At 39.3% G+C, this 11803-nt stretch overlaps 1 protein-coding gene across 1 annotated transcript in view; it reads left to right on the top strand.

Moving 5' to 3' along the window:
• The window catches only part of Myzap (myocardial zonula adherens protein), an 83571-nt gene extending 72204 nt beyond the window's left edge, over positions 1-11367 (top strand). Inside the window, exons 12-13 of the mRNA XM_047538564.1 lie at positions 1060-1160; positions 10414-11367. Of these exons, the coding sequence (XP_047394520.1) occupies positions 1060-1160; positions 10414-10510 (198 nt within the window). The 3' untranslated portion in view covers positions 10511-11367. The remainder of the gene's footprint in view (positions 1-1059; positions 1161-10413) is intronic.
• Positions 11368-11803: the final 436 nt, after the last annotated feature.

The following is an 11803-nucleotide window of genomic DNA, read 5'->3' as shown; positions in this document are numbered from 1 at the left end:
CAACTTGAAAATAAGAAAAGCCTAATGCTAACTAGAAACGAATTTTTTTTCTAGTTAGACAAATAACATGCCTATTGTAAAAGTATTTATACATTTATTTATTTGATAAATTTTATCTGACATCTACATGTCATGCTTCAAGGATAGAGCCAGGTAGATAAATACTGTCATGTCATTACTTCTTAGAAATTTAGTCTAGCATTACCAAAAAAAAAAATTATGTTTATGAACTTCTTAAAAAGCATCTGAAAACCTCAATACACAGAGATAACCACTGCTAACTTCTTTCTGATTTTTTTATGTGATTTGACCTTTAAATTTCAGATACAATCACTTCATTTGGTTTTATTCCCATATCCTCAACTTTCATGCTCCTTTGTCCTTCATTTTCCCCTTGAGACAAATTTCCAGTTCGTGAGCATCTAATCATCTACCTATGTAATGTTTGGCTCTGGCCTAAAATAAAAAAAAAGAAAAAAAGAAACTATTCAGAATGCTAATTTTAATCCCAAGGAGCTTGTTCTATTTTATATGTTTGAGATTCTGAATTTTCCACACCTATGAAATACTAATTATTGCGTTATAGAGGTATTTCCCACTAAATTAAATTAATAGACTTACTCATTTTATAGTTTAATGAGGGAGTGTTAAAAGTTGAGCTGCACCTTATTTTTAATGGCAAAAAAGTGATAAATATCTAAAAGCCCATCAATAAGAGGCTAGTTAAATAAACAATGAACATCTGTAGGATAGAATCATGTGAACCAATTAAAATAGTTTGCTGACATAAAAAGAAAACTAGTAAACATGGAAAGATACCTATAACAAGTTGTTGACTAAAAAAAACATTATTTTATAGACTAAGATATGCACACATACTGATTTATGTTAAAGGATTCTATCAATGTATTTTTCAACAGCTATTATATAAGAGATGCTTAGTAAATACATTGTGATAGATGTCCATGTCATAGGGGGAAATCAAATAATATATATAAATGGCATATTTGTGAGAAAACATATTTTGTTGACTAAAAATATTTTTCCCCTTATTTCTAGAATAATGAGCTACAAAGCAGGTTGGACTATTTAACAGAAACCCAACCCAAAACTGAAGTGGAAACCAGAGAGATTGGAGTGGGCTGTGATCTTCTACCCAGGTATTTAGGAATTTCCTGTTTTTCTGACCCAGATTCTTGTTTGACTTAAGAAAATATGTTACTGGATAGCTATTAACCGAATTGCATTCTTTCTACCAAAAATATTTCTGCAAAGCTAACTGGTGGTTGCTGTGGGTTCAGACTGGTTTCTGTGGGGGCAGAGACCTTGTGTGGGGTGGAGAGGACAGTGAAGGGGAGGCCTGGAGAAGCTACTTTGAAAGAGGGATTGGACCTACCAGTGAATGCTTGCATGTGTTCATTCATTCACTCAGCAAATAGATGTTGATCACCTACCCTGTGCAAGACAATTGTGACACAGAGAGAAGTAAGATTTGGTTCCTGCCCCAGAGTGGAGCCTGGAGGGACAGACAGAGATGCAGCAGATATTGATAACAGTATGAGAAGGTGGTACAAGGTGCCTTAGTAATGTAGAAGAAGGAGGGTCTAAATCTTGAACAAAGTTCCTGTTTTCCCCAGTATTGTAGCAGAGTATCATCAAGCATTTGGTCTGGTTCATATATAAACCAACTGCTTGTCGTCAGCACATCTGTGATGGTGATAGCCTTGTTGGTTCAGGGCATTCCTGGGCCAACACTGGCCTGTCCGTTGTTCAGCTGCCCCACATGCCCAGGCCTGTGTCTATCCTGAGTCAGATTAGAGCCTGTGACTTAGTATTCTGCCCTTGGTAGCTTCCCATTTCCAGTTGCTCACAACTGTGCGTGGCCTGAAGAGGACATAAAACTAATTTACAAGGATACTAATGATATGTGACTTGTGATTTAGCTAACCAAAGTCACAAAATGCCTAATATCCTGTGAACAAGAGGGGATTCTTGCATAAGCAGAGGCATTTGTATGTGTTGTACTAACATTGGTGGTCCAGAAAAATGTTGAATTCTGGAAACTTGAATGGTTATATCTGGTGGGAAAGAGTGATAAACCAGTCACCAAACTGGGGTATGGAGTACCTGGTTTCAGCCTCCTAACTATCAGCAGAAATGCTTCTGGCAGGTCATTCTCGGTGGGACCTCAGTTTCCAGGTCTGTAAAGTCAGCGGTTTGACCAGGTGACCACTCAGGTCTTTACCATCTGTCATGCTGTAAGATAATACTTCCTTGCCTGCCCTACTCTACTTTTTAAAAAAGCTTATTAATAATGCTTTTTTGTTCATTAAAATAAGCCACGCATCATTCTCAAGGAAATTACCAAAAGCAGCATAAAATTCTTTCTTTGAAAATGTTCTTATTTACACTGCTTGTCTTCTGGTATAGACAAGGCAATTTTATCATTCTGATATAATTAACAGAAAATGTTAAAAGAAAAAATACATAAACAGACTCCGGGTCTCATCAATGTGTGATGCAGTGTACATGATGAAAATATAAATAAAAAGAATGATTGATTGTGTTCAGGGACTCCTTTTGAAATATAAATAATTTGGCCATTTTTGTTTTTCAAGAACCAAGTGGCTTAGTCCACTCTAATTGCCCACATAATAAATCTTGTTTGGCTGAGACGGGTACAAAACTATGTCTGAAACCAATAAATTGTTTGTTTTCTAATTCCCACATTTTGGCTTAAAACAAGCTTTTCAATTTGTATGCCCAAGCAGAGCCCAAGGCAAACTTTTATGGCTAAGTTATGAAACCACAAAGCGGTTTTCATAATGGAAGTGCTGACAGACCTTTAACTTATGGCCATGGTGAACTTGGAAGCCGCTTCAGTATCTAAAAGCAGCTTTTCCATAAATGTAACATTTGGTTTCCCCCAGGATCCATCTTAGCACTTTAACTACCTGGGTCAGTCAGCAGAGGAAATGAAAACTACATATTCCCATTTCCGAAAAGGCAGAGTAATATTTCATGCGTTTCCTCACAATTATTTATTAAGTGCCTACTATGTGAAAGGCAGAGGGCAGGTCTTGCTGGTTAGGATCCAGAAGTTTTAGAGATAACTTTCAAAGGGCAATGGTTTTCCACCTGTGCTTCTTGGAGCTGCCTCACTCTGAGCCAGGGCTCCTAAAGAGAGACCTCAGGCTGGGAGTGAGGAGGGTTAGTGAGGTCGCGGCCTGGGGGGCCTCCCTCCCTCCCCACAGCAATCTGAGTCCATTTTGAATATTGGATTCCAAGTAAGATTTTGTTTGAATAGAGTTCTGTAGTCAGAAATAAATTGGACTCCCCCATCCCTGGCCTAGTTGAATCCCATGTTTTATAGGTAACAGAACTGAACCCCAGAGAAATAAAGTGACTCCCTGGAAGCCACACAGCCAGGGTGAGAACCAGGCCCGAGTCTTGGGATACATTTGTAACTGGAAAATACTTGATAGAGTTGCTAAATTGTGTCATGTATGTTTTAACAAAATTTTTGGACTTCAAACTCTCATCTAACTAATACAAGATGCCATGGTGTTTTCCACAATATTTGTTAAACAGTCACCTCCAGAGTATTTTCAGTCAATGAATGCAGTGAATTAAACCTCAATTACACAAAAATTCTTTTATACCCTATTCTCTGATGAAAAACTGAGCAGTGTTGTCTAGGTGGGGAGTCTAGGTCCCCTGGATTCCCTATCCTACCAGCTGTTACCGCCTTATCTAATCTCTCTGAAACCTCAACTCTTTCATCCTTAAAATGGGAATGAAGAAAATAGTTTCAAATCTCACTGGATTGCTATGAGAATGAGTTGAAAAAGTGTACACAGCATTTAGCATGATAACTAGACTAAAGTTAAGCACTTAATTAAAATTAGCTACTATTTCTATTAATTAAACTAAAAACTCAGATTTCACATGTAAAACGCTGTGTCAAGTATAAATGAATTTGGGTATGCTAACACAGTTTCATTAACTTAATTTAATTGGAGGTAATTAGTACATTTATGAAATGGATTGATAGCCTAATTGAATGGATAGTGCACCCTTCAGTTCAACTCTCAGCTCCTTAACCTGGGTAGGACTCTCCCCTCCTGGTTCTTTCTCTACCTCCTTGGCTTGTGCTTCTCCATCTTCTTTGATGGTGCCTCTTTCTTCTCCAAAGTGGGAGCTCCTCATGCTTTTATCTGGGTTCTAGTAGTTCCTGCAAGGTTCTAGTAGTTCCTGATTTTACCTCGCCTTCCTGTGCCTGAGGTCTGAGTACCTCTCTCCACAGGAGTCCCCGTTCCCCATCCCCTGCTGGGCTCTTCCAGCAGGCAGCCACTTGTTCTTCATTTCCCTATCAAAGTCAGTCCCTCTTAGAAGTGGTTTAGAATGCTGACTTAGAAGTTATACCTAGGACTGGGTCCTGGATCTGCCTCCTGCTTTATCTGTGCTTTGGGCAGATTCCTGACCTGTTTGAATTTCAGCTTCCTCACCTTGAAAATAAAGATTTGGGGATAATCCCCTCCTGAGCCAAGCCAGCAAGGGGGTCAAGTGAGATAACAGGCTTAAATAAATGCAAGCATCTGCATTTGCATATTTCTCTGGATGCCACCACCACTTCCCCAGCTCAGTGTATTACAATCACTGAGATTGCTTTGCTCCTGAACTCACTCACTCCTCCTGGGCTGCCTTTCTCCTCAGAACTTGCTTCAGACCCTCTGGCTCCTATTGCCACCAGGCTGCCTGAGACCAGTCTTCCCCTTAGTGGGAATCTATCTATCCAGTACCCTCTCCCTGCCCCTAAGGTCCCCTCCTCAACTTCTGCCCCTCTGTCTAACCTTTCTGTTCCTGAATTTCTAGTGAGCAAGTATCTTACAAGGTGAGGGAAAAGAAAAGGATAAGGAGTGACTTATTGTAAGTTCAGGGGCTTTTAAACACCTTTTACTTTGTTTCTTTCTTCATTTAAAGACAGAGGAGTTTGGTTTGAAAGGTATGATACATGTTAATTAAAGTCAATGAGAACAATTTCAGGTTGTCTAGCTTTCGTTTACAGAGAAAAGTGAAAATCCAAAAGAAAAGAGACCTTTCTTTCTTCTGCCCTTAGTGAATTGAAACAGTTTCCAGGAAACTCATCAATTATGTCTTAATAGGTGCAATTTGATAAAAAAACATTCCCATGGTCATAAGTGCACAGCACATAGTATGTGCTTTAAAATGCTCACATTTTCACATTTCTGTTGCAGAGATTGGAAAGCAAAGTCGACTTTTGGGGAAAACTTTTTTTTTTTTTTTTATTCTGCTAATGCCCTTAGTTGGGAGTGGTGGTTGCCCTTTTGTGGATTAATAAAAGGTTAATAATAGCCTGAATGTATTAAAGAAAGTAGGTGAATTTCAGTTCAGTGATTGAAATTATTTGTGCTCTTGAAATCCTGTTGTTTCTTAGTGACCTGCTTAACAAAATACTCCACTTTTTTTTTGTTTTCAGAGGTTGGGATATGAGTGCCTGTTGTTGAAATCCAGAAGGTTCACCTTTATAAATATTTCTGCATTTTATGGGCTTTTAGAATATTGTCACTGGAGACCATTTCTGTTTTGAGGAATTTTCACGGGAGTTGGCACAAATTGCCATCTGGCTTCTGCCCCTGCCACTTGCCTACATTGCCTGGTCAGGTCTCCAGGGACCCTGCAGTGCCAGGTTCCGTGGATTCCTGTTTGTGGCAGGTGACGCAGGGATCACTCACTCCTCAAAATTCCTTCCATCTCTGGTTTCCATTGTCATCTGTATGTAGAATGACAGCTGTGTCCAGCCTGTGTGAGCTGCTGGAGTCATGAAGATGACCGAGATGTGGTTTTCGCTCTCAGAGAAATTATACCTAGCGATGGAGACAAATGTCTATGAGTGCAACATGAGATGATTCCCATGACATGGCAGAGCCTGTACAAGAGTCATTTTCAAGGCATCTCTGGGGGTTGGAAAACATGGGAAGACATGGTGGACCTCTGGAGGGGAACATGTGAAGTTTAAGGCCTGGCCACCATGCTTCTGATACACCCTGTCCCACTTTGTGAATGATTGGACAGGGGAAGTTAGGGGAAAGGTTGACTCTCATATTTCATATGCTTTTCATCATTGTTTCAGTCAGGAACCCACATATTCAACAACCCACAAATCTCAGTGGCTCAGCAGCATAAAGATTAATTTTTCATGTCATAGTTAAAGACAGGTCTTATGGGCCTCACTCCACACAGTCATTCAGGAATCCACGATTTTTAAAAAAATTTTTATTTGTTCTTTTTAGTTATACAAGATAGTAGAATGTATTGTGACATACCATACATACATGGAGTATAACTTCTCATTCTTGTGGTTGCACATGATGTGGAGTTATACTAATCATGTATTCGTATATGAACATAGGAAAGTTATGTCCAATTCATTCTACTATCTTTTCCATTTTCATCCCCTCTCTCTTTCTCCCATTCCACCCTGTCCAATCTGGTGAACTTCCACTACCCGCCTATTTTGAGTCAGCATCCGCATATCAGAGAGAACATTCTGGCCTTTGTTTTTTGGGATTGGCTTATTTCACTTAGCATGATATTCTCCAGATCCATCCATTTACGGACAAAGGCCATAATTTCATTCTCCTTTAAGGCTCAATAATACTCCATTGTATATATGTACCACATTTTCTTTATACATTCATCTGTTGAAGGGCACCTAGGTTGGTTCCATAGTTTAGCTATTGTGAGTTGAACTGCTATAAACATTGATGTGGTTGCATCACTGTAGTATGATGATTTTAAGTCCTTTGGGTATAAACCCAGGAGTGCAATAGTTGGGTCAAATGGTAGTTCCATTCCAAGTTTTCTGAGAAATGCACATACTGCTTTCCAGAGTGGCGGCTCCAATTTGCAGTCCCACCAGCAATGTGTGACTGTACCTTTTCCCCCACATCCTCACCAACATTTATTGTTGCTTATATTCTTGATTTATCTCCAGCCATTCTGACTGGAGTGAGATTAAATTTCAGTGTAGTTTTAATTTGTATTTCTCTAATTGCTAGAGATGTTGAACATTTTTTCATATATTTTTGACCATTCATATTTCTTCATTTGGGAAGTATCTGTTCAGATCCTTTGCCCATTTATTGATTGGGTTATTTGGGTTTTTTTGGTGCTAAGTTTTTGAGTTCTTTGTATATCCTGAAGGTTAATGCTCTATTGAGGTGCAGGTGGCAAAGATTTCCTCCCATTCTCTAGGCTCTCTTTTCATGTTCTTGATTGTTCCTTTTGCTGAGAAGAAGCTTTTTAGTTTGATTACGTTCCATTTCTTGATTCTTGATTTTACTTCTTGCACTTTAGGAGTTTTGTTGAGGAAGTCAGGTCCTAAACTGACATGATGGAGATTTGGGCCTCTTTTTTCTTCTAGTAGGAATAGGGTCTCTACTCTAGTGCCTAAGTTCTTGATCTACTTTGAGTTGAATTTTGTGCAGGGTGAAAGATAGAGGTTTAATTTCATTTTACTACACATGGATTTCCAGTTTTCCCAGCACCATTTGTTGAAGAAACTATCTTTTCTCCAATGTATGTTTATGGTGCCTTTGTCTAGTATGGGATAAGGGTATTTATGTGGGTTTGTCTCTGTGTCTTCTATTCTGTACCATTGGTCTTCATATCTGTTTTGGTGCCAATGCCATGCCATTTTGTTACTATGATTCTGTAGTATAACTTAAGGTCTGGTATCATGATGCTTCCTGCTTCACTTTTTTTCCTAAGGATTGCTTTGGCTCTTCTTGGCCTCTTATTTTTCCAAATGAATTTCATGACTGCCTTTTCTGTTTCTATGAAGAATGTCATTGGCATCTTAATGGGAATTGCATTGAATCTCTATAGTGCTTTTGGTAGTATGGCCATTTTGACAGTATTAATTTTGCCTATCCAAGAATATGGGAGATCTTTCCATCTTCTAAGGTCTTCTTCAATTTCTTTCTTTAGTGTTTAGTAGTTTTCACGGTAGAGGTCTTTCGCCTTTTTGTCAGATTAATTCCCAGATATTTTATTTTCTTTGGGCTTTTGTGAATAGGGCAGTTTTCCTAATTTCTCTTTCAGTTGTATAGGAACACATTTGATTTAAGGATGTTAATTTTATATCTTGCTACTTTGCTGAATTTGTTTATGATGGAACCCAGGATTCTTTCATCTAGTGATGCCCTGGGCTTTGGAGTCCTCCTGGCTCCTCCACTGCATTGTCTGCATAAAAGGGAAGACAGTGAGCATGGAGGAATATATAGAAGGGCCATATGAGGTAAACCTGAAGTAATGTGAATCATTTCTGCCCATTTTGTCACATGGCTTACCTAACTTAAAGGGGAGCTGTGAAATGTAGTTGAGTTATATATCCAGAAAGATAAAAAATGGGATGTGTCTCCATTAGTCGCAGGCTCCTGTTTATTCTGTCTCCTAAATATCTCCCTAAACTTGATATTTCACTTCTGTTACTACTGTTGGAATTCTCATCTTTTTTTCACTTGCTAACCACCAAGAACTCCCTAATCTTCTACCATCAGGTCAGCTTTTCCTTAGACAACTTTCAGCCGTTCCAGAGAAATCTTACTAGAATAAAAACCCATCATGGTTTCCTATCCCTTCCTGAGCTCCTTAACAAGGTACTCATGTCCTTTCTCCACCAGTCTCTTTTTCGCTACTTTTGATTGTGAATCCCTTGCTCCATTCATCCAAACATGTCTCTGTTCCACATCTGCAAATTGTGCCTTCATCCTCCTTTGCCCTGGCACATAATATCCCTTCTGCCTGAAATCCCCATCTCCTCTTTGCCTCCTTGATGATGCCATGCATCCCTCAAGATTCACCTTCCCTATATAAATTCCCAGATGTGAATTTCTTGGTGATGCTAAATTGTTCTGCTCTCAGTTGACTCATGTGTTCATTCTTCATTGCTCAGCGTCCTGGGAGGAAGGGAAGATTGAAGGAGTTAAATGAAGGGGCTATTTAGAAACCTTTGGGCAACTGTACAGGAAATAACTAAGGAACAGCAGCATGCTCTAGAGCTGGTAACAGTGGAAGCTGTAACCACTTGTCTTAGTCTGTTTTACATTGCTCTGATTGCACTTCATGGTGGATGATATCACAATGGCCAATGCACATGTGAAAAAAGAAAAAGAGGTCATGTGGTAAGACAGGAAGCAAGAGACTGAGGAGGGACAATACTTGTTCTTTTTATGACAACCTACTCTGAGGAACTAATCTACCCCTACTAGCCCTTACCCACTCCCATCAGACCCCATAAATCCAGCATGGGGTGGAGTGCTTTTCACCTAGGCCCCATCTCTGAAAGATTCTACCACCTCCACATGCCACCCTGAGGACCAGACTTTCAGCGCATGAACCTTTGGTGGATACACCCAATCCATATCCAAACCATAGCACCACCATAGTCCTGAAAAGGCAGGGGCGAAGGCTGGTAAAAGAGAGCAAGGGCAGAGATGTAGCTGTGACCTTTGAGAGAGGAATATAGCAAGATACCCAGATGCAGCCTAGCTGGAAGGAAACAAGTGTGCTGACTTTCTGCCCACCCATTCTCTGATCCTTAGCTGCCATCTCCAAGTTGATTAGAACAAAATGAGGAAGAAGTCCTTTGATGCTGACTTTCAAGTCAGCTTCCCAGAGCATAGAGCGAGTGAAGAAGGGTGGAAAGTAGATCTGAATGGGCAAACAGAGAATCCAACACAGCTCTACGTCTCTATTATAGTACCTAACACATTATATTAAAATTACTTATATGTATGTCTTTCTTGTCAAGGTATGAGCTCCTTGATTGTATGCTTTATATTTTTCTGAATCACTGACGCCTTGTATACTTTAAAAGTTTCTAAAAATTATGTTCCTGTCTTGATCTATTTGGATTACTATTATAAAATACCATAAGCTGAGTGAGTTGAACAACAGAAATTTATTTCTCACTCTTCTGGAGTCCAGGAAGTCTAAGACCAAAATTTGTTTTCCAGTGAAGACCCACTTTCTGACTCATAGATGGCACCTTCTCCTTGTGTCCTCTTGTGGCACGTGGGATGATGGGTCTGTTTTATAAAGGCACTAATCTCACTCATGGGTGCCCTACCCTTAGGACCTAATCACCTCCAAAGCCCCTGCCTCCTAATGCCATTACCTTAAGGGTTGGGATTTCAGCATATGAATTTGGGAGGACCAAAGCATTCAGTCTATTGCAGATCCCTTTTGTAATGTTTGAATGAAATATTAAACTGCAGTCTTCTTGTTTTTAAATGCTGAAAAAACATTTCCTCAAGTCATCTTGCCATGCAAAGAACATGGAAGGTTTTGTTTCATCTTCCTGATCTGCCTTTTCTCATTTCTCAGCCAAACAGGCAGGACTCGAGAGATCGTGATGCCTTCTAGGAACTACACCCCGTACACGAGAGTCCTGGAGTTGACCATGAAGAAAACACTGACGTAGGCATTTGGGTACATGCACTTTCTACAGGTGGGCAAAGCCCCTGAAACCCTATGGCTCCAAGTCAGGAAGGGGTGACTGTTGCTTCCTCATATACACAGTATAAGCAGGAGTGGAAATTGCTGAGCCTCTGATCCACTTCCAAGACAGGAAGGAAAAATGAAGGCAGAGGGGACACACAAGGAAGAGGTCTCTAAGGTCATATTTCAGACACCCAACCAATGTTACCCTGCTGTACTGCATCATCATTTGTTTCCCATGTAGACACTGAAATCCTAACAGAATTTCACAATTTATTTTCTGTTTTGCTAGAGTTTGGTTGGAAGGGAAAATGGCATTAATTTGAAATTTCATGTTACTCAGGCCAGGGTGGGTTGTTATAGCATGAAGGTTTTGTTTACCCATAAAAGTATTAGAGGCAGTGTTTCTCTGGCACTAAGAAGCCTGTTCACGAAAAGTATAGGCACCTGGAAAAACTTGAACCTGGAAGGAACAATTCCCAGCATGTAGTGCTCTCTCCTCGTGGTCTCGAGGGTCTGTGCAGGGTTGTGGGAGCCACCATTAGAGACTTGTGTGGGCCAGACAAGCTTCATTCTGATTGCTAATCCCTTGTTTTAATTTGTGCCTTATGCCTTCATAGAACCAGCTGAAATCACTGTATTTATTCAACCTGTGATTTTTTTTCTTTTTTCACTTTAACTTAAAGAGAATTTTGTATGTTGTAGAAATGTAATCATTTAATGTTTTCAGTATTGATTGGTGTTTTTGTTAAAAGAATGAGTAATTTGTTCAGGCATGCCCTACTTTGATATTATAACCTATATCACATATGTTTAATAAATACCATATATTTTGTTCTACTAATGTTGTCCCTGTGTTTCATTCTTGACCATGTAGAAGGGATACAGAGCAGACCAGGCTCTGGAATGAGTGTCAAGGTCAGATCATAGTGATCTTTCAATCAGTATGATCTATAGAAACATTTAAAAGCATAAGATTTTATGTATGTTTGTATGTGTATGTGTGTGTTTCTTTTTAATTTCTGAAATGTATTTAGCTAACACACCTTCTGAAAAGAGTAAGATATATATATATATATATATATATATATATTCATGATCACAAAATGGAAAAATATTTTTTCCGTGTAAAAATTCCCTCCCTTTTTCCAGATTCTCCTTTACCTCCCCCAGCTTGAAAAAAGAAAAAAGAAAGCCCACAAAATTGAAGGAATTACTGTGAGTTGGGATAAAGAAGAAAATGTGCATTTTGGAACCAAATTTGTATGTAAACTCT

Source organism: Sciurus carolinensis, chromosome 2 (assembly GCF_902686445.1).
Source record: "Sciurus carolinensis chromosome 2, mSciCar1.2, whole genome shotgun sequence".
NCBI classification, from domain to species: domain Eukaryota; kingdom Metazoa; phylum Chordata; class Mammalia; order Rodentia; family Sciuridae; genus Sciurus; species Sciurus carolinensis.
The sequence above is the reverse complement of the archived record's forward strand: the minus strand, read 5'-3'. Positions and strand labels throughout refer to the sequence as shown.